Source organism: Lissotriton helveticus, chromosome 1_1, assembly GCF_964261635.1.
Source record: "Lissotriton helveticus chromosome 1_1, aLisHel1.1, whole genome shotgun sequence".
Lineage (NCBI taxonomy): Eukaryota > Metazoa > Chordata > Amphibia > Caudata > Salamandridae > Lissotriton > Lissotriton helveticus.
In genome coordinates this window covers 496,558,856-496,581,298 of record NC_136057.1, presented here as the reverse complement: position 1 = coordinate 496,581,298, position 22,443 = coordinate 496,558,856, and the positions used below count along the sequence as shown (strand labels likewise).

The 22,443-nt window shown below is 46.1% G+C and overlaps 1 protein-coding gene across 2 annotated transcripts; it reads right to left on the bottom strand.

Moving 5' to 3' along the window:
* Positions 1-2,275: 2,275 nt before the first annotated feature.
* Positions 2,276-21,162, bottom strand: LDHB (lactate dehydrogenase B). Of its 2 annotated transcripts, none has more exons than XM_078673944.1 (8): positions 21,149-21,162; positions 12,849-12,988; positions 11,621-11,738; positions 8,873-9,046; positions 8,594-8,767; positions 3,814-3,931; positions 2,810-2,933; positions 2,276-2,561 (listed from the first exon to the last, which is right to left on the bottom strand). In XM_078673944.1, the coding sequence occupies exons 2-8, from the start codon at positions 12,975-12,977 to the stop codon at positions 2,394-2,396; spliced, it is 1,005 nt and encodes a 334-aa protein (XP_078530070.1). In that variant the 5' UTR covers positions 12,978-12,988; positions 21,149-21,162; the 3' UTR covers positions 2,276-2,393. The 2 variants fall into 2 exon arrangements, with proteins under 2 accessions (XP_078530070.1, XP_078530069.1); XM_078673943.1 differs by lacking the exon at positions 21,149-21,162 and adding an exon at positions 19,908-20,045.
* Positions 21,163-22,443: the final 1,281 nt, after the last annotated feature.

Sequence of the window (22,443 nt, the reverse complement as noted above, 5' to 3'; positions counted from 1 at the left end):
GTGGCAAACCCTACCTGCTAAATATGGTACTTTGAGTTTATTTTTCGTGGCTTAATAGGACTATGGCAACTTCCATGTTTTGTAACCCATTTTGCTCACACCAGCCAGGCCAGAGGCGGCTGAGTTCTTTATATACTGCAAAGTACTTGCCTGGCTAGTGTAGACAAAAGAAACTTTTCAAATGTGCTGCGTTGTAGGGTTTTAAAAACCGGTACTGGGCAATGTGGATGCTGGTGTGGCTATGCCATTTTGAAGGAGCAACCCAGTAGAGGATGCTTCATGGCTAACAAACTATAAACAATAAAAATTCCAGTAATGTTATAAAACAGATTAGCCTACACCACCCCCCTTCCTACTGAAGGGAAATTATATATCAAAGTTCTTTGGGATTTGTGGAGGACCCAGTACCTTAGCATACATGGACGTTCTACATCACAGCCGACCTAAGGACCGTAGCTGTTTTTTCAGAACTCTCCTCAGTTATATGCCAACACATGTGTCCACACAAATCGCAACTGCATTCTTTTCTGTCTAGGTGCTAGTGTCCGACCAGATAGAACATGGGGCCATGGTCGTTTGACCTGGTCTATGGTATTCAGACTAAATCCCAGGACAAGAAAACATGCAGGTTGTGTGAAAAAATGTGGCACAAAGCATGTTTATGGTAACACGTGCAAAAGAAAATGTGGCCTACAAAGTACAATGAGGCCAACAGGAAAACTTACAACGAACCATGCAGAAACAGCTCTAACCTAGTGAATATTTTGGGGGATCCAAGCTCAAGATGGCAATTTGTTCCCAGAAGCAACCTCTGCTACTTCCTTTTTGATTTTAGACTAGCTTAGCAGATATTTTAGTCACCGATGGAAGTTATTTCCCAAACTTAACTTTCCACCTCTGGTGCTGGAGCCCCTCTTCAACACCTATGCATATTATACCCAAACAACTGATGCAAAGACTTTTGCTTAGAGTTTCCCCTCCTTACACTCCATGCCTTCAGCTTAGCGACAACATTATGGAACCATTATACATAGTTCTACATTCTGTACTTGAGCACGTTTTGCCATTTTCTATACCAATTCAGATATATGCTTATTTGATAAACCCAGTCTATTAAAGTTTGCAACTTTGAATTGCTAACAAACAGTCAAGGTTTGGACACCAAACTGTCATTCTTGCCAAAACAAATTAGTTACACCGATTGAAATTTGATACCAGCTCATTTCATACACTTCCAGTGGATAATAAAAGGCCCATGCACCTAGTGGCATAACTTTACGATTACACCAGAGCCTGCAGGTATAGAAAAGTGCACAGATCACACTTCATACACCTTGCCAGCTGCCTATTGTCAACGTTAGCAGTGCTGGATAAGCAAGTTAAGAGTTCAAAGAAAACTTATTTTTTTTAAACTGCCACATCAGTTTGGTGTGTGCTGGTTGCATTGTTAAATACCAGTACGGACCACGAATTAAAGCTTTTAGAGTAGGTTCCTTACCTATAGGTTACTCAGTTGATCACCTACGGGACAGACCCATATTTCCCTTATGGGGCGATCCAATGAACCATGTCACAAGGTGCCAAACAAACGTTCTAGAACCACTTTTGTGGATGAAGATATTTAGGTCGAGCTGGGTAGAACTACTCTTCGCTGGATGGCCCTTTAACTGAAGTTTATAAAGCCTGACATTAAAGTTCAGCATCATAGCCATACCTGAAAACATGCACATATGTATTGGTCCATATTAATGGACAGTAATCACTGAACACTAGCCAACAAGATCCAGGCTCTCCAAGATGCAGCAGCAGGGCTGCTATTGGGCATCCCTAAATCTCAGCCAAACCAGCATTAGGGAAGCTGGATTGGCTCCCTGTAAAACAGTGAGCTTCAAGGCTCGATGTATCACCTTTGGGGCTGTACATGATTTAGGCCCAAACCTCTCCAAAGATAAGCTCAGATGGTACCAGCCAGAGCGTTCACTATGTTCTATAACTGCTATGAAGGATTGTGTCCCCAGGTTTAGGCTTTGCGCTTGGGATGGAAAAAGTGTTGCAGTAGGGGCCTCAAAACTTTGGAACTCCCTCCCCTGCACATCAAGTCACTCCCTGGCCTATTGACATTTAGAAAGGCTCTTGAAGCACCCTTTAACAGGCAACCTTTCATCCTTGTAGCGCCTAGATGTCTGTTTAGTTGTGCTACTAACACTCCAGCACCAAACAGAAACCAAGGTAAGGATTTCCTTTGAGAGAGACAGCAAAGAAGCACATGAACCTCTTTATTCCAGTCAAACATTTCAAGTTTTATTTAACGGAACACATTTACTGCTACAAAGATAGTGTCAGTCCTAACATGAGGTGTCCCTATATGCCCAAATCAAGCGGAGATTCAGCATTTACAGGTCCTTCAGATCTTTCTGGATGCCCCACAGTGTGTCTGCACTCTTCTTCAGCTGAGCCTGCTCATCGTCCTTGAGCGGGATGTTGATGACATTGGTGAGGCCGTTGGCATTGAGGACACAAGGAAGGCTCAAGAACACTTCATTTTCAATGCCATACATGCCCTGGAAAAGAGCAATAAGCGTTTGTGTGAAACATGTATATGCATAAACATTTTATTCCGAAGTCCAGTCAGTAACTGAGAAGGGAATAGTCAAAGTAGAAATTAGACAAGTCACCATGATGCAGGTGGGTGAAACATCTCTGGATATTTATGATGTTTGGAGTCAAATTTAAAGAAGGTTACAGTTCAGTTGCAGCAACTGTAGGACTTAATTAGTAACATTGAGCACGTTACATATGACAAGCTTACCTTAACCATAGTGGACACTGGATGAACTCTGCTTAGATTCTTTACAATGCTCTCGACCACATCAGCCACGCTAAAACCAATGGCCCAGTTGGTGTATCCCTTCAGCTTGATTACTTCGTAAGCACTGTAAAGTCACAAGAGCACAAGTTAACAATGATAATTGCACACATTGTATACAATGTCTGTCGAATAGCAAGATATTCTGCCAAATCTGATATTTGGGATACGCATCACAATTAGTGCTACATGTTGGACGGTCTACCAAGTGGAATGTGATGAACTGCATCAACAGGACAAATAACCAAAGGCTGACAAGTTTGAGTTCACACCGTAAGTGATGCACTGGAAACAAATTCCATGTAACAAAATGGCAAGGGGTAGCACCAAGTCCTGCTTCGTGCGCGCCCAGGGATTAGCAGAAGGGGAAAATGGTGTAAACACATCTCGAGTCAAAGGCTTCATGGGAAGAGAATTTATGTACTGGCCTCTAGGTGAGACTTCACCTTCAAGCTCAGAGTACGATGGTTTTGTCTAAGGAGGGGTGGGGTATTTGAGGCTCCAGAGATCTCTGGTTAGTTTACACATATAGGCGATGGTACAAAAGAGGATATAAACTAGCAATCTATTTTAGATAAGTAGTAACAGTTTAAACAGACATGGATCCCACAGACTAAGGAAACCAAGACAAAATGATAACAGCAATACCCACAGCAAAGAGATCTCATGATCAGCAACTTAAATTGTAACGCTCTGGAGGGGAGCATGTGACACAATGTTGGCTAAGATACTGATGTGGCTACCAGCAGGCCCACCAAAGGGGACTCCAATAATCTTAAGGGCTGAAAGTATGCACAATCAGAACAGGAGCCCACACAGACACTGCAGATTAGCTTTATTGGATAAGTAGCCATGCAATCCAAAAGTTAAGGTTCATTAACACCCCTCTTTTACGGATCCCGCCAACAAGTACATAGTTCAGAGCATTGCAAGCCATTTTTCCATACCTGTCAACCACTTGCTTGTGAACCTCCTTCCAGGTCTCGGAGTCTTTGTCCGTGCCAAAATCTGGATTCAGTGACTGTAGAGGAACACCAGCAACATTAACTCCACTCCAAACCGGCACTAAAAACAAAATGCAGCACCTCTGAATTAGAGCAGATCGCAACATTGTCAGTTCTTGCTTCATTCAAGACGACAGTACCTGCTGCATTCAGGTGTTGGCAGATTGGGCTAGCTCAAGCAGTTACATGGGTGAACACGGACAGTCAGCCCAAGCAGTTACATGGGTGAACACGGACAGTCTTTCAAGGTGCAAGACTGGAACTAATGGAAGTATGTTCTGTCAAACTAGACGTGCATGGAACGCGTCAAAGCAAACAGACAGCATCGTGAATGGATACGCAACTTCACACGCTGCAATAGTACAACCACAGCTTGAAAAATACAGTAAAAATAACCTATTTAATGAGTTAGCTATTCACAGTGTTTCTATTGCCAAATTAACTTTAGGAATACAGATGTGCGACCAGTTCAGATTGAAAAGTATTTTTCTTTGGCATTAGAAAGAGCACTACTGCTAAATAGGATGAAGCATGAGGCTCTACACTTGTTAGACTACCCCACCCCTCATCATGGGGAGGGGGGGGGGGGGACAGTAGTACACCAACTCACTGGGCACCTTTTAGTCTCTGCACTCCCAGGAACTCAAACCTGTGCTGCCTCATAAAAGCTACTTTTGATTGATACAGTCCGAGCTACTAAAGACTGACAACTTATGCAGTGGTAACCACAGAGGCTATCACAATAGTGACCACGTTACATAATTCCTACCAGTGACCACCCAGATGTGTATCACAATATATTCAGAATATTGACTAACACCCTGTTATGGTGGTAAATTTATGTAGGCAAGTTTAGAATTGATGTTCTAAATTCACATCTATGTACCTTGAAGTACATTAGTCAAAATAAAAAGGTCTGACGTTAAGAATGTAGCTAAGTATACTGCCTATATCCACACGTACTATTGTGGTAGTCCATATTGGAAGGAACACATTGGCTGGATGATATTTAAACTTCGATGCTGTAGTGTAACACCAGCATTTTCTGAAATCTACATATGTCAGATATTAACCCCTCAGTGCACCAGATACAGTTGCCATTCCCAGACACCGGGAATGGCTTCTAGGAGAGACAACATACATAAACATGCTCACAAACATTTCAAAACATACACCTCTCACTTAAAACCCGTTTCTACCCCAGTCAAAGCATTTACCCCTTGTCATTAGTATTGACAATGTATGGTCATCACATATCTACAGCCTCTGGCAGACCTACACTAGGGTCCTCAGTGTGAAAACTGGTCCAGAAATGACAGCAATAGTTAGACTGATTAGCTGATAGTGGGGACTGAAGTGAATGTTCTACATGCCTAAATTGTAGATGAAGAAAAGTGGTCACGTTGCATGTACTGCAGGCGGTCAGTGTGCGTGCAAGTATGTCACCATGCCATTAATTTGGCTTTGGTAACTCTAAGGATACAGCGATGGTCCCAGGTTGAACTTGCCTGGCAGTTCAGGCTGGACTGTTTCCATAAGGAGCAGGGTCAAGACTGATTGGCATATGGCTAGGTCCAAACTAAGCACTGGCAGCCACCAGCTAGACCAAGTAAACTAAAGCAGAGTTATGGCTTCAGAGTGTCCTATGGTGGAGGGGCAATAGACTTGATCCCGAAGCACATTTTACATGTACTCATACACGTGTATGTGGCAGGTTAAGAGAAGACCAAAGAGGTTAAGGGAAATGTTCTAGCCTGGAAACAGTTTGTGTGCACGATGCCCCGGCCTTTAGAGAGTCCTCTATACTGCCTATTTCCCATTAGAAATATTTGAAATGGTGAACTCAATTGCTCCAACTTGTTGGGAATTGAAGACTTCAGTTAGTCGACAGAACACCCAAGCAGGCATTAAAGAATACTTCGAACTCAATTTACAAAAATAAAAAAGGCTTACTATTGCCAGCCCGTATACTGGGCCAAGTCTAGTCCAGCAGTATGGATTTAGTCGGTCCTAGGTCAGATCAATTTATCAGGTTTCCGATATTAGCAAATTGCAAGTTACCTTCCAGACCTTGACTCGTGACGCTAGTAGAGCAAAAGCCACCTTAATGAATGAGAAATGGTCTTAAAACCATATTTAAATCTCAAAAGTTGGTGAAGTAGCAAAATGTGGCCTTTACATGTAAAGGAGGCTGCTAACAGATTTGCGCCCTGTGTTTTTTCAAATGAACGACCCAAGCGGGCACAATAGTTCGCCAAGGATTCGCAATTGGCCAAAATTAGACTAAGTCAACAGAGATCCTGGTGGATTAGTTAGGACCCTACACCTTCAGCAGAATTTTTACGGTCTAACCTTCCAGACCAGTCTAGCTTTAGTGCAAAGCTAGCATACTATTCCAAAAAGATTAACAATGCACCTCACAAAGACCTGCTCCTTTAAGGAACTCTAATACAAAGAAAAAAAAACTCAGACTCCCAATTCCTAACCAAATCATTTGTGATTAACTAAACTCATTTTGTAGACCAGATTAGCCAAATCAGCCTAGACCAGTGCTTATGGAAAATCATTGGTAGAATGGTAAACAGTCAACTAGTGTAAATGAACTGGACAATTGCGAGATCTGGAATTGTTCGGATGGAATTTCTGCCATCACATGAAATGAATTTGGAATCAAACCGTTACTTTTAACGGATACTGTGTATCCTATCACCATTGCAATTGTTCCTATAGTCATGTGTATATACTAGATCCGTATCACGCTAATGGCCATGTTAGCAATAATTGGAGCAAATTGGGTCTTACTTTCTGTATCGTGCAAACAAAACTTTAGGAGAAAGGAGCTTCATCCTGTATGACCCAACACATTTCACTGATGGATGCAAAGCGTGGTGTGGGTGTAGTCTTACTAAAATAGTTACAATTAGCTGCACCCCAAATATGTGGAGATGAACAGGTTACAGTAAAAACATGACAAACCACAAGTGACAAACTGCTAATGCACTAAAAATCGTACACATTTAATAGTAAATGAAACTCATTACTGTATCCTATAAAAAAAGGCTCTACCCATGTTTAGAAATGTAGTACGCTTGGGCTCACAAAACAGGTTCCACAAATGAGTCATAATAAACTTCGAGGTGTTTGTATGCAAGGAAATAAGCAACTTCAGGAATCCAAACAGGCAACTTTGTCTAGTACTCCAAGTCACTTACGTCGATAAAAGCAGTCTCATAATGGAATGGATGTGGATTTATAGAGCGCGAATTGCTGCCCGAAGGCGTCCAAGCGCTAGAATAACCAGGAACCTACGAGGGAGGCTGGCTGGAATTAGCGGGGCAAGTTAAAGAAAAGTTTAAGACACCCATTTAGTATCAGCACCAGGACATGAAGCCTCAGTGATCAATTGGTACAATCTGATTAGTCCCCTTGCTCCTACAAGTGTTTTAATATACTTGCAGACGTTTTCCCATGGCCGTTCATTAGCACCGTTAAATGGCATCTACCAGCTCATTTGCTTGGACCTTTCCTATATAACTGATGCAACTTCATGAATTGGGGATTGCCAAATTGGTAATTAACCAAGAGAATCTTCGCCTAGTCGAAAGAATCAGGACTCAGAGCCTGAGAAGCTTTGCACTTACAACACGATGGCCCAGTACTGGTTAGTCTGTACCAGTTCAGAGAAGCACTACACTGCACCTCCAGCCATATCACCATAATGACTGCATGCTTTTTATTTAGCCCTGCAATTGCCCGCTTCCATGGATCACCAAAACATCCATTTGACAATAACTACATGTTTGACAGGGAAAGGGTGAAACCTGTTGGTTTGCATTAACAAGTAGTAATTTGTAAAAATAGAAAGTTAAAGCCATTTGTAAAAATAGAAAGTTAAAGCCAGGAACAATCCTTAAGGATTATTCCCTACTGGATCAATGTTAAGCCAAACCCAATTTGTTCCACAGAAATGTGCCTCATGGCTTTACACTCCACAGTAATTTCATCGATCAATTTATGGTTGCTACTTAAATTAGTACTCCATATATCTACACTACATGAATTTAAATTTGCTCACTGCTACCAAAGTAATTGAATGCTGACCAGACTTGGTTTGATCCAGGTTCAACATCCCTCACTGAACTGCAATTTAATATTGCCTGGTTCATATTCCCTACCCACTGAGGGCCAGAACGTACTCTTACTTCTGAATGGTTAGAGGTTATCCAACTTCCAGCACCTCAAATAGGTTATGCCTTAATGTGAATTGTACTAGAACTTGGCTTCCTCTGCCCTTCTAAGAAGAGATGTAGGAATGGTGCACCAGAGAAATTATGAAATGTTTTCAGAAAGCTAATCCATGGTCAGAAGTCTGTGCACCCTCTTGCCACCACCTCTTTTTGCCAGCAAAGGTACACAGGATGGTGGCAATGGTACACAGGATGGTGGCAAAAGAGGGTGCACAGACCCTTCTCTTAAGTCTGTTAACTATCAAGCCCAAACATCCAAGCTACAAATTATGGGGCAGTAAGGCCCTAAATCCACAGGTCATGGTGCAGGGCCATACAGTTTCCAGAAGAGGGGACCAAAAAAAAAAAACGTAATTTGCAAGACCCAGTTCAGATATTTAACCAAGTAAGTAACATAGGTACTCACTGCAACTATTACACATTCAAGAGTGACGAATCTGCAATAAGGACAAAGTAAGAAATGTAAAAGGACTTACCACTGGTATCTCCATGCTCTCCCAAAACATATCCATGGCAGCTGGAAGGGTGGACCCCAAGCTTCTCAGCCATAAGGTAACGGAAACGAGCAGAATCTAGATTGCATCCACTTCCAATCACACGATGTTTAGGGAGCCCACTCAGTTTCCAGGTCACGTATGTCAGCACATCCACTAAAAAACAAAATCAAGTATACATTTGCTTAGGTCTAATAATGTTTAAGGATTCCAGACTTAACCACCGCACTGCCCCCCCAATCCCAACTCTGCTTAACACACCTGGATTGGAAACCACAAGGATGATGCAGTTGGGGCTGTACTTCACAACCTGCGGAATGACGTTCTTGAAGACATTGACGTTCCTCTGGACTAAATTGAGACGACTCTCCCCTTCTTGCTGGCGGACTCCACCAGTAACTACCACAATCCTGGAATTCGCAGAGACTGCATAATCTGCACAGAAAATGTATAATTATCAGATCAGCGGAGCCATTAACAAAGACGCTTCTATAAAGCGCACTCTGAAGGGAACATGTAGATTTTACAGACCGGAGTTGTGGAACTTAAATGACTGATTCTGAACTGTTTTCAAAACCAGGAAACTTGAAGAAATGGGATCTACTCATAGCATAAAGATAAATACCTGCAATTCGGCTCCAAATTTACTATCTGATATTGAGGACCTTCAATCGCCATCAATGTTGGCTCCATTTTTAAGTAGAAATAACAACTGTATGAAATAGAGTTGCTGGTGGCGGTAAAACCCTACTTTAGCATCAAGCACAATCCCTATCAGAGAGAAGTCACAATAAAACACAAAGTTAACCAGTGCTCATCCCTCTGGTAACTTGCCACAGCACATACAGGCGTAATGGAGGCAATGTGTGAAAGCTTAATGCAGCAATCCCAACAGCATTAAAGTGAAACACCCCACACAAAAAAGAAATCCCACACCAGTTTCAAAAGAGTAAATTGTTATTTTAGACCAAACTAAAAAAAACTCTGCAGAACTGGAGATTTGCAGTTTCAAAGTAAAAATACCAAAAGCACCAAAATGTTATCTGGTTGCGCTAGACTGGGACAGTCACAAAGTTGAGCGGACTATGATGGAGCACAGACCAGCTAAAGGGACCAAGTCAGGCCATCTAAACAAGTGCCTTACATCCTGGCTGCAGAGCAATGGGAAGTGACATGAAGGATGCATTGAGCAGCAAAGTGGATGCCCTTGCTTGGCGATGTGTTGCGCAGCGCCAGATTGGAGGACCTGATAAGCGATGCGATATACTTGTGGGGAGATCCATTGTGCAGCACTTCAGACGGTTTGAGGTGGTGGGTTGGTTCTGCGGGACCACAGCTGGGCTGGCAGACCACCTACATGCCCAATGCCCAAATTGCGGAGGGCAGTACTCCCACCGCCGGCGGAGGGCAGGACTCTAGGAGAGGCTCTGATCAGGAGGCCAGCCAACTAGCCCTTTGAGTCTGTGGTCATCCTAGGTCTAAGATGTAAGTCAGGAGAGTAGAACAGCAGAGTAGTCCCGAGTCTCAGGTGTAGATGTGTACTGAAGTGCTGGGTACGAGGGTTCAATTATTTATACCTTGTGCCCAATTTGAAGTAGGAGAATCTTCTGGAAGTAAACCATTATAGGAAGCCTCCATATTTCAGGAAGCCAAGTTGCTGACGACCAAAAGCGTAAGAAAAAGGATAACACTCAACCTATGAACCTGCATATGGAGCTCCATCCACAGTCAAGTCATACCTTCTACAAACCTTTGAAACCGAGGTGTCCAGGATTGGAAACCACGTCCTTTTTGACTTTGAGCACAACAGTGGTCACTTTCACCTTGAATAACTAACGAGTAAATAATTACATGCATGCCTTCCACGTAGCAAAGAGTGGAAGTTGCAGGTTAAGCATTTCTGATGGTAATAGCGTTTAAAAAATGGTTATCTATCATTTCATGCCCGATAGTTACCCAGTAGTATTTATTTTTCTAAGAAATGAAGTCAGACAAAATGATTAGTCCAATAAAAGGATTATATATATTTTCTTCTCAAAGCCATGTTCTATTGTTGTGGCGTTGCTGGTAGGCCGCCACCCTGGCATACTGCTGAAAGAGGTTTGGGTCGGTAAAAGCTTTAACAATGGGCCTTAGGGAAGCCATCCTAAATGAGAAATCTGAACCTTGAAATGCTGATCTAAAACCGGCATCTCAATGGCATTCAATGAAATAGTCCATATTATAAGCTATATTATCTGCATAGCAAGCTCGCTCAAACTGAAATAGAAAAAAAATAGGTTAATTAAATGAAAGTGCTAATGTGGCATTTCTTGAATTCTTTTGTGGAGGGTGGTTTAATTCTAATGCATCTACATCACCCTGGGATTAGAATATCCACTTGGGGCTCTTAAGGGGAAGAGGTGGAAATATTTGCGAGTTTGAATATGTAAGGACATCTAAGGCATGCTAATACAAACAGTATGTATTGGCACAACATCACATGTACCGAATATACATACACCCACGTAGTTCCTGCGATGAAGTCCAGATGGGACAAAGCAGTTTCCGTCATTTAGAAGGCTGCTCCCAAGTACAACACATTAAGTAGCACCTCAATTCTTCTAAGTTGAAGCATTCAGGAAGCCGTTGCAGCAAGGGGTGGATGCATTTCCAGCAGCAGTACAGAGCTTGCCACTTTGCCTGTTAATGCCTTCCATTACATCCGACGGCGCATGCATTTCAGATTCAGCTATGGAGTGGTCGTGCACCCCTCCAGTATAAAATAGCATCTGAAACCAGGCCGGGCATCTCCCAGCATGACAACATCCTCCAGGAGAGTGTTCTACGCACTTGTAACCTGGACCCAGGTGTCTGGGTAAACCTAGTTCACGCTCTGCCATACAGAGATATTTGGGGGAGAATAAGCAATCCTAGTGCAGGCAGGCTTAGATGAACCTTGGACGCTACAACAAGATAAGGCCCCAAATGCACCTCAAGTACCAACATTGGTTTAAAGTCATACCGTACCTGTACTGGACACAATCTTATGGGTTTTGAGGAACAGGCTCCCATGCTGCAAATCCATCATTTCTCCTTTCAGTTTGTCCGCTAAAATATCAACCAGGGCCAGTTCGTCGGCAAGCTCCTGCATGATAAAATGTAGGTCTAAGTTGAGATTAAAGCCCATCTACTCAACATCTCCACCCCCGCAATCATCACCTTTACATTTTTTGGGGAATTTGTAATCCTATCTTCACTCCAAGCTCCCTTTTGATTTCTGTGTCTGAACTCGAAGCGCCAGCTGTATTCTGAATAGAAGCCACTGGGGCTGTACCATCTGGACTGCGGTGACAAGAACACTGTGCAACTGATCTCGATCTGCGATGACAGCCCGAAGCTAGAGATTTAGTTTCCAAGGCTCCACTTTTAGTCTTCTGCAGAGTGGCCCAACAGGAGCAAGGTACAGACTAGCATGAGCCGACCAAACCGGTTAACAGCAGACAGACCTATCCAGCCCCTTCTCTCCCTGGGATTGTAAGGAGCACAGAGGTGGGGTCTACTGAATGACAAGTGTGGTCAAGAATGCAAGGAGATCAGCAAGCAGCATGGGGGAGGGGGGTTTATCTATTCATCAGTTGGTGCCCAGGAGAGTGGATCCATTTTTTAAAGGAGCCATGAGCCATTGCCGCAGCCAATAGAAGAGAAGCCCCCCCCCCCAATCACCTGCCCGACATCTACTCTGGAACAGGTCATTCAGTTATGAATCTACTCCAGAGGGCCAGTCTGGCATTGCAGCAGCCGCCGGACAAGGAGCGGCTGCAATTAAGTATGACTATGTGCGAGGGCTCCATAATCCTATGAAGGATACCCTAGGACCTGGGGACTCCTCATAAACCCACTGTAACAGCAACATTTTGGTTAATCTCCTCCGCACTTAAGAGGTGCGCCTCATGAAGCCACCACACTCGCTCCTCCCAGGGAAGTCTGTACTATGTTACTTCATGAAGTACATTCACCTGCAACGTATCCATCTTATATTATAAAATGGATGACATGCACTACACTCAGCATAATGAAAAACATGGCTCACTATTGTTCTGGGGCCTCTGCATAAAAGGCCAATAAGCCTCACAAGGCAGCTTTAAAGACATTCATAAAACAAATACGAGTATGCAAGTTATCTACAAAGGACACTATTCGAAATTAAAAAACATTTTTAAAAAATCATGCAATGCTCTATTGATGAAGATATTACCCTCAGCAGGATGCTGTTAGCGCTGGCCATGCCAACTTGACCGACCCCTACGATGGTGACTTTGTTGGTAGGAATATGAGGCTTCTCATCAGTAACACAGGTTATCAGCTTTTGTTGAACGGTCGCCATTTTGATTTAGACTACAGGAAATAAAAACAGCATTAAAATAACAACACAAAATAAAAGCAAACAAGTTCAGCTCACAATTAGTGTAAACTTATACATGTTCAAGACTGCCATCTCCGTAGTCCTTAGTTCCCTGCACCAACTGAAGAGGTTCTACTTTGCTACCAACGCGGGCGCCCACCATTAATCCCTCCATCGTCTATATAATGTAGACTATCCAGACACTGTACACTGCGAGACACGGTCACTGCAGGCCAATTCAAGTAATTTAGAGTATGCCGGTGTGTGGGTACTCCTTACTGTAAAGGATGGTGAAATGTGTAAACCACCAGTGGTGGGCTTCTACATTGAGCAGGTGCAGCACAAAGGCTTCGACTGCACAAAGGCTGGGATTGCACAGCACCTGGTGTGTGCATGCATTGAACACAGTTTTAAAGAAGCTGCCACCCGAGTCCCGGTAAAGAACATAGTTACTGTGGCTGGGCTATGTCAACATGACCTATTAATAGCTAGGGCTCAATATGTGGCACATTTAGGAACTTCAGGATGCCGACATGGAGCAGTACTAAAGAGAGAAAGGTGTCAGAACTTGCATATTCACTCACCCTACAGTTAAGCACCTGCTACAGAGATCCGTCCCCAAGCTTCTCATACCTCAGCACATGTTCTAGCCAGTGAAAGCTTTCACTAGTCTACCCTGCTGATTTGAAAAACTTAACATGCCTTATGTGGAAAACGTGCTTGGCTATTGTCACCATGTACAGAACTGAGAAAGCAAAGCTTGCGCACCTGCCCAAATAGTACGTGTCCTGCAAAACCTTGCCCTGCTGCCCTAGCAGTACCCATCACCAAAGGAGGGACGCTTGCACTGCTTCTGCTCAAGGTGTGCCTGATCTTTTAGGTACAAAGATGATCTGTTCAATCTTGTGGCATGAGGCAAAAAATGTTTTTACCTCAAAGGAGACCATTTTAATATACACCCATGTTTAACAAAGGGAACACAAAAGACGACCAAAGGGACGTGGCCTTAAGAAAAATAAGGAAGCTGTAACTAGGAGACAGTACAGCCAGTGAACAGTGTTACTCTTGGATGCTTACAGGGCTAGAAGTGGAAGCCACCGATGAAACTCAAGAAGCTAGGCAGGCGAGAGTTTATCATGCTATACGAGTACATGAGATTAGGTGTGTGCTAATTCTATTAGAGGGCAGGCTGGTTCTATGTGTGCTGTACTTTGCATGTTTCGGGAGGGTTACGCAGTTTATACAACAGTCAACTCCTCTTGCTGTAGTGTTTGCTTCCCATTTTGCATGTGAGCAAGTTGTGTGGCACAGCCTCTGCCAGCTACCTTTTGCTGTTAAAGGTGTGGTGCTACGGTCCATATTGTAGCTGTGTTGTGAAGTTCTTCACTACATAAAATACAGTTTGCATTGCCAGGTCTAGTTTTAATGTAGGGCGCAATTGTAACTGGAAATCCACAATAGGTGAGAAGTGTTTAGTTCTGGCTTCGTGTGAAGCAGTTGTTGAAATGCAGTAGACGCTTTTGTAACATCTGAGTGTTGTCATGTATAACACCTACTGCAGGCTCGGGCCTTGCAGCCATCACTGAAATCCAGGGCTATGCACCCATAAAGAAACAAAAAGCAAAACTACAAGCCCCACAATGCAACGTGGGGTTTCTGAAAAGCATGGCCTTTGTCAGTGCACTTGGCAGACAGATGAAATGTAGTTTAACTTTTCGCTTTTTCTTAAGGGGTTATAGAGCCCAACAGATGAGCATGCAGATACAACATTTCAAATGCAACAGTAATATCTCACTCCTATCCCTCCACTGCCTACCCGTTGGTGCGTGGTCCAAATTCAAAGTAGCTTGCATTACGCAGAGCGCTGCACTCCTCGCCCTCGTATCTAAACGAGAAACTATCACCATAGCAAATAGGGGGTCCCAGAAATTCCCGATCCCTGCTACTGGAAACCCCGCACCTTCAGTCGAGAACAGAACCAGTCTCTGGAAGTGCCACTAGACTCTGGAAGTGCCTCCCTCCGACTACACCCCTGCCCAGCACCCTTCAACAAACATTAAGCGCCTCTTGACAGACATCCTGGTTAATTCTCCCTTGACCTGATTTAAGTACTCTCCCCACTGCGGTCTGACCTGCCCGTGTAATGACCCAACCATCTAAATCAATGCTTTAATTGTATTTTCCCTGCAACAGCTTGCGATTACTTCTGCCCACACCCACCGAAGTGAAGGTCCGACTTTAATTACTATGAGTGTAACACCCAGTAACCCTTGTATCCGGCTTGTTGTAAAGCACCGACGCCTTCGGGCCATGTCTGCACTATATAAAGTCGCATAAATAAACAAAAAAATCCTAAGTAAACAGTCAGTGGGAAGACAGCGAGCACTCCAGGCCTGATCTCAATACCTCCCTGGAATAACCTGCACAAATAAAACCAGTCTGTCATCAAGTTTGCCAAGCGCTACACTGGGCACGGACAGTTAGGGCTCCAAAATGCCCACTTTATAACACATGGGCCTTTGCACTAGTTCCCTTTGGTGGCACCATTCCAGCTGCGGGTTATAGAAGAGGGCTGCGCCTCATAGGAATGAGGCTCTATGTAGAAGTGAGGGGGCAGAGTGCGTGAGTAGTGACACTGTCCAGCTGCGGGCACACTGCCTCAGACCGTGGCGGGGGGGCTCGGCTGCAGCTCCCTGCCCCCCTACCGCCATCCACTAGATTCCTTGCTTCATCCCACAGCAGCATGGCTCTCTTAGAGGGAGGCACTTGAATCTGCGCCAAATGACGGTGGGGAGTAGTTTTGGAATGGAAACCCCATCCTCCCGCCCGCGTCCTCTGTAGCAGATCCCATCAGGGCCTCCAGAGATGAATAGGAAAAGCGAGAAACCTGCCAGGGAAGCTGCTTCCAGGAAGTGCTGGCAGGCCTATGAGTGCAGAAAGTAGAGGGTGGTGACCGGGGAAGGGGCGATGGTGGCGGCAGTGGGCGTGACGAAAGCGGGTCTGACACCAAAGAGTGAGGGTGATGGGGCAGTCAGTGGGGCGAAGGTAGGGTACAGGGTGGTGGCAGCCGGGGTTGATGGAAGCTAAGGGATAGGCAGTTTCAGGGGTGTGTGATGGCAGGCAATGGCTGGAGTGTTATGGGTGAAAGTTAAAGGCAGAGAATACCAACAGAAGATGCGGGGTTGGAGTGACTAAACAGAACGGGTTACTAAAAGATTATGCTAACAACGCCCTCAGTAGATTCCTCCTGTGCGCTTACGAGGCAATTCAGTCACAAAAGTAACTTGCAGTGGACACAGCTAAGCAATCTCTGATGCAGACTGCGTGGCGACTCCCTCCCTGAGCGGATTGCTCTGCTGACTCGAGAGGACGCAGCCCACGGCAGGCGGTGCCAATGCCAAAATGATAACGGGCAAAGTTGGGACGCCTGTGCTATGAAGGGCTGGCGACTCAGTCACCACGTGCACAGATACCAACCCTGGGTGATTTAGTTTCTTAAAATCAAACCCTTTAGTTTGGAATTTAATCCAAACGTCGTCATGCACGCACGGGAATAAGACTACATTTAATGATCTAATAAGTACAAGTGCTCTGTGGTGGAGCACTACATTCTTGGTGGAGTCCTCGGCGCCCGACATTGCCATCCCAGACGGCTACAAGATCTCCCGCAGGGATCGCGCCAACTGAATCGGAGGAGGAATAGCCATCGTCCACAAGTCCACCCTCATGGTTGCCACCAACGCAGACGACGCCCTCAACACCGGCAAACACCTGAACTTCCGGAACCACACCGACCCCAACACCACCCTCTGAGAACACTCGTCTACAGACCCCCCGGTCCCCAGGCTCAGTTCAGCGACTCCATCGCTGACCTCGCCAGCACTCATGCACTCGCCTCCACGGACTAGATCCTCCTTGGGGACCTGAACTTCCACCTCAAGAACAACGACGCCAACTCCGCCACGCTTACCGACAACCTCGGCCTCAGACAACTAGTCACTGCACCCACACGCTGGACCCCATCTTATCCACAAGCACCCACATCTCCTTCGACCACACCACCTAACTCCACTGGACCGACCACCGCTGCATCCATTTCACCTACAAGAAACCAACCCCGCACCACTGCACCCAACAGCTGCCTCGCTGCTGCTGGAGCAAAGTCATCAGCCTCGCCCAGAACTCACCCACCGACCCCACCAACCCAGACACCGCAGCCCGCAACCTCAGACAGTGTATAGACGAATGCGCCAACACCCTCGCCCCACTCAAGAAACCCTCCAGCTACGCCAGCAAGAGCCACCTGGTTCACTGTGTGACTCACTGGCCATCTTCCACCGCAAGATCACCAACATCCACGACCGCTTCAACACCATGACTGCCCGACTCACTCCCCCTGCGAACACCACCAACCGCCTGGTCCAACGTCAACGAGACACGCAAGGTCATGAACTCCATCTACTCAAGATCTCAATCAGATCCGTGCCCACACCATGTATTCAACAAAGCAGACGCAGCCATCGCACCCAAACTATGGAAGGTCATCAACATCTCCTTCAAAACAGCGACATTCCCGGAAAGCTGGAAGCACGCCGAAATCAACACCCTCCTCAAGAAGCCCATGGTGGACCCCAAGAACTTCCAGCCCATCTCCCTGCTCAGGTCAGAGAAAATAGTCAACATGCAATTGGCCCACCACCTCGGAGACAACAACATCTTGGACCCGTCCCAGTCTGGATTCAGACGAAACCACAGCACCGAGACGGCCCTCATCGCCGCCACAGACTACATCAGGCGCCAACTAGACAATGGCTAAAAAAACATCAGCCCTCATCCTGCAGGACCTGTCAGCCGCCTTCGCGCGGTCTGCCATTCACACTCTAAAGACACTCCTCCAAGAAGCTGGAATCCAAGAGAAGGCCCTTGACTGGACCACGTCCTTCCTCTCCAGCAGAACCCAGAGCGTCAGACTCCCATCCTTCCAAACCAAAGCCACCGACATAATCTGCGGCATCCCCCAGGACTCATGCAGACACTGTTCAACGTCTACATGGCCCCCCTTGCACGTCTACATGGCCCCCCTTGCACAAGTGGCCCCCCATCACGACCTCATCTACACAGACGACACCCAGCTCATCTTCTCCCTCACCAAGGACCCACACACCACCAAAACAAACCTCCATGAGTGAATGAAGGCAGTCGCCGAATGAATGAGGAGCAGCTGTCTGAAAATGAACTCTGACAAGACGGAGGTCCTCATCCTCGACCCACCCCCTCAGCCTGGGACGACTCCTGGTGGCCGACCACAGTGGGAACAGCACCGACCATGCACGCAACCTAGGATTCGTCCTCTACTCTTCCCTCTCCATGTCTAAGCAGGTCAAAGCCAGCGTCTCCTCCTGCTACAACACCCTCCGCAGGATCTACAAGTGGATCCCGACCGAAACAAGAAGAACGGTGACATAGGCCCTCGTCAGCAGCAGACTGTACTACGGCAACGCACTCTATGCAGGAATCCCAGCCAAACACATACGACAACTACAACGCATCCAAAACGCCTCCGCCCGACTGATCGTTAACGCCCCCCGCCGCAGCCACATCACCCCCTACCTGAGAGGCCTACAATGTGCTCCTAGTCAACAAAAGGATCACCTTCAAGCTGCTCACCCACGCACACAAAGCACTCCATAACGCTGGACCAGCCTACCCGAACAGCAGGCTGCTTCTACACCCCCACCCGTCCAGCCTCGCTGTGGCCCCCGCATCCAACGAACGACCTCTGGTGGCAGATCCTTCTACCTCACCGCCAGGACCTGGAACACCCTCCATACCCACCTACGGCAGACCCAAGACCTACTCACCTTCAGAAGACTCCTCAGGACCTGGCTCTTCGAGCAGTAGCAGCACCCCCCTCCCCTCAGCGCCTTGAGAACCTCACGGGTGAGTAGCGCGCTTTACAAGTACTCTGATTGGCGAGATGGGATGTGGAGATTCAAGTCGGCTTTGGCTCAAACATCCTGCGATTCTAGGAAAATCACGTAACACAAGAATGAATGTGTCCTTGTGTAAAGTAACAGGTGCTCAGTTAATGCTCCCCAATACCTTTGGGTCAAGTCCACGCTACCTAAAATCAGATGCCAAGAAACAGCCCTACAAACATCTGCCATGGACCAGCGTGTTCTGCGCATGCCCGGCCCTTTGTAGGAAGGGGGGCAATTAGAACAGCCTAGAGCAAAAGAATGACTAATCGGAAAGAGTACGGCGGGCGTCAAGTAACCCGGCGCGAGCCCATCTGGTAGCTGCACTTCTCAAAGGAGACAGACCCATGTGAAAAATTGACAACTGCATCTGTGTAGGTGGCGCGTGAAAGGGGAGAGAGGCCATTAGCATGCGCAGCGTGTTAGGGAAGACCAAGTAATCCAAAAGAACATGCGAAGATCTAGGCTAGCATCAGTAGTGGAACTATGCCTGACACATAAGAGCTACTGTGTTGCCTCGAGCGAGCACCTTATAACCAGGATTGTGTTAATGTGTGGGCATGACGCGAGCAGCGGCCGTTCCGGCTTACACCGAGAGGTAAGTTTGCCTAGGTACACATCGGCTGCGAGCGCAGAAGGCTCGTGCGTAATGACGCGGATATAAACTGGACCTGTAGCCGCCCAAAACTTCCGGCAAGAGCGTGCAGGGGCTCAGCCGGGTGGATTCAAACGTGGCCCGTCCTGGTAAGCAGTCTCGTGACAACGGAGCGACCCCGGGGCAGACACATCAATTAGTGCAAGCACCATCTTTGCAGTTAAGGTCCTATTTAGAGAGCTGTGCGATTAACGTGTGTTGCGGTATGACTTGCACAGAAATTGCTAGAACTGAGAATATATACACACACAAAAGAGGCCTCAGTCCTACTGTACGCACCTGGGTGGGCTGCGCCGGCGGATGCTGTGTGCCTGGTGAAGAGTCCTGGAGAGAGTGGGCGCTTTCTGCACGGAGCCTTCCCTCCAGCTGATGGGGAGAGGTGGGGCGTGGACGACTCATTAAGTTACACAACGGTGATTGGCGCCTCACGCTTGGGCCTCCAGGGTCTGGTTTTGCGATTGGCAAGGCAGCGACACACCCCTGAACCCCGCTCAATCCCCTTCAAGGGCACGGAGTGGAAGTGGAGTCGTCGTCCCGCCCCCGTCAAGGCCGCGGCTAAAGTCAAGTTTGAGGATTAAGGGGGGCGGAGGACTCCATTCCTCCAAAAGGGGGGCGCGGCCTCCTCAGCCAATGAAGCATTTAGTGCTGTGCGCACAAGCACGCCAGAGAAGCTTTTGTCGACTGTAGAACAAAGCCCCATCTCTTTACACTGCACTCGTGAGGTAGCAACAAGTTAACCATCGCAACAGTGTTCTGTAAAACAAAGAAAGAGCTAGAACCCTAGTATGGGATGCTTTCACAAACAAACTAGTCGCGTTTTGTTCGCAGACACTACTTTGTTTCCTTTTAGTTTTAACTAAAGGAATGTTGACGAGTTTGTAGTTTTACCGAGTCTGGCCTGACATTGCCTTGGTTGTACACTCCCTTAAACGCGGATCTCCTGAAGCCGGTAACATCCGCATCTGGTACCCTCTGACCCTACAATTACAGGCCTCCGCGAACATGCTGTTCGGCACGTAATACAGGTGACACCTGCTTGGCGTCCGTTTCTTCAAGGTCACGCCAGAGGCGAGGACAGCAAGCTATGGAGTGTAATCCGGTGCAACCGGTCCTTTAGCCACCCGCCGCGGCGCCCGCCACCACACACTCCCGCCGCCTACAAGAGGCCTCTGAATGGAAACGGGTTCGTGCCGAGCAGCAGCTCCCGCGCAGTCCGCGTTCTTCGACTGGAGCATCGTAAGGCACGCAGTACAATTAGTGCATTTATATGGGCGTCATGATTACTTCGGATAGCTTATTTAACACCGTGGCAATTCGGAGGTGAGAAAAAGAACATTTCGTGCCAAGGCCTCGTCGTTACCATTAGCATACACGGACGCAGGCCATTTAGTGCGGACCGAACCACTCGATAATGCGTTTAAGTGTATGAAATATCCCCGTTACCAGTGCCTTCGTGTTAAATAACATTCATTCACACGCCCTTCCCCTGCGTGGTTTGTTGTCCCATCTCACCAGCTTACCCGGAAGTTCACAACTAGGCAGAAGAGAACGCACCGGCAGAAGAGAACGCACCTTCCGCCAGACCCCCTTTTATGGCGACGTTATCTCTAATTAGTAGATTGGAAAAACTAAATTGGTCCATTCAGTGCGATAATAGGACACACCCGGCGTGCTATAAACACAATTAACTCCCGAGGCACAGGGTGCACTGGATCCCGATATAAATTTGGCTAATGGCCCCACCAATCGTCTCCCAAACAGTGACACTTTATGCGCGTGGTATTTTATGCACACGTTTCTCTTATGCTCTGTGCACGGTTTTAAAACACATTTTACTGAGCATCAAAAAATCTCCGCCAGAGCAGCTATGCCCTCATTCATAATCAAAGAGGGCTGCGAATTTTGCATCATAAGCCATACACCGATGGAATACAGTTACTCTTTTTAATGTTACAAAGTAACCCCCTTCACCATAACCACACAGCCTGAACCTGGCTTTTAGGTGGCAGCCCAATGCATTCTGGTACTTGTGGTCTTGGCATTCTTTGGGTTGATGTCTTTCCAGAGATGGATTTGTTTGCCATGAGCCTACATTAGGAAGTTTAATTTAGACTACTGAATAAGCTGTTACGGTGGCATACATTATGCTGTAGGTAAGACAGAATGGTTCGAAAGGATTGCCACAGGATATCTGGTGTGAGGACTTTTTAGCTCCCAAAAGCTCAATGTTTTGACTGCTGTTAGAGAGAATGCATTGGGTGCATTGAATTTGTTGGTAGGCGGAATCATGGTCCCCAGTAGTGAAAACAACATGAAAGAGTGTACCTGTACCTTGGTTCTGCCACTAAAATGTTATGGCATTTTATGTTTTTTTGAATATTGCCGTTGTTGCACTTTCAGGAAGAGTTAGAAGATTTTAGTCAAACAATTAATTTTTTAGTACTCTCGGCAACTAGATAGTACATTTCTGCTCAAGTTTATGGGATTCAATTAAAAATAGAAATGAGATTTGGAGAGTATTAGAGACCCTTGCACATAATTCGTGGTAAATAGTGTTTTTAGAATTTTAAGTTTGTAACTTTTGTCTAAAGTGAATGGAATTTCAATGCAATTTTTTTTATTTCAAAAGATTTTATTAGAAAAATAAGTTTTTTATACACAGTACAGGTATACAGTGCAGATATAGCACAGATATAGTACAGATATAGTGAGGGTCATAGAGGTGTACTCGTACACCAGTAGGGTTACATTAGGTGTATCGTTAACCTAATGACGTTACTTACAGAGATGGCTGGTTGGCACTAAGTTGGCATAA

What these genes read in the sequence shown, in the direction of transcription:
- LDHB (XM_078673944.1), bottom strand. Translation starts at nt 12,977, where the DNA reads ATGGCGACCGTTCAACAAAAGCTGATAACCTGTGTTACTGATGAGAAG. An exon ending in TAAGATTGTGTCCAGTACAG is followed by an intron (nt 9,047 to 11,620) that starts GTACGGTATGAC and finishes TTTTCTGTGCAG; the next exon opens with ATTATGCAGTCTCTGCGAAT. An exon ending in CAGTGTCCACTATGGTTAAG is followed by an intron (nt 2,562 to 2,809) that starts GTAAGCTTGTCA and finishes GCTCTTTTCCAG; the next exon opens with GGCATGTATGGCATTGAAAA.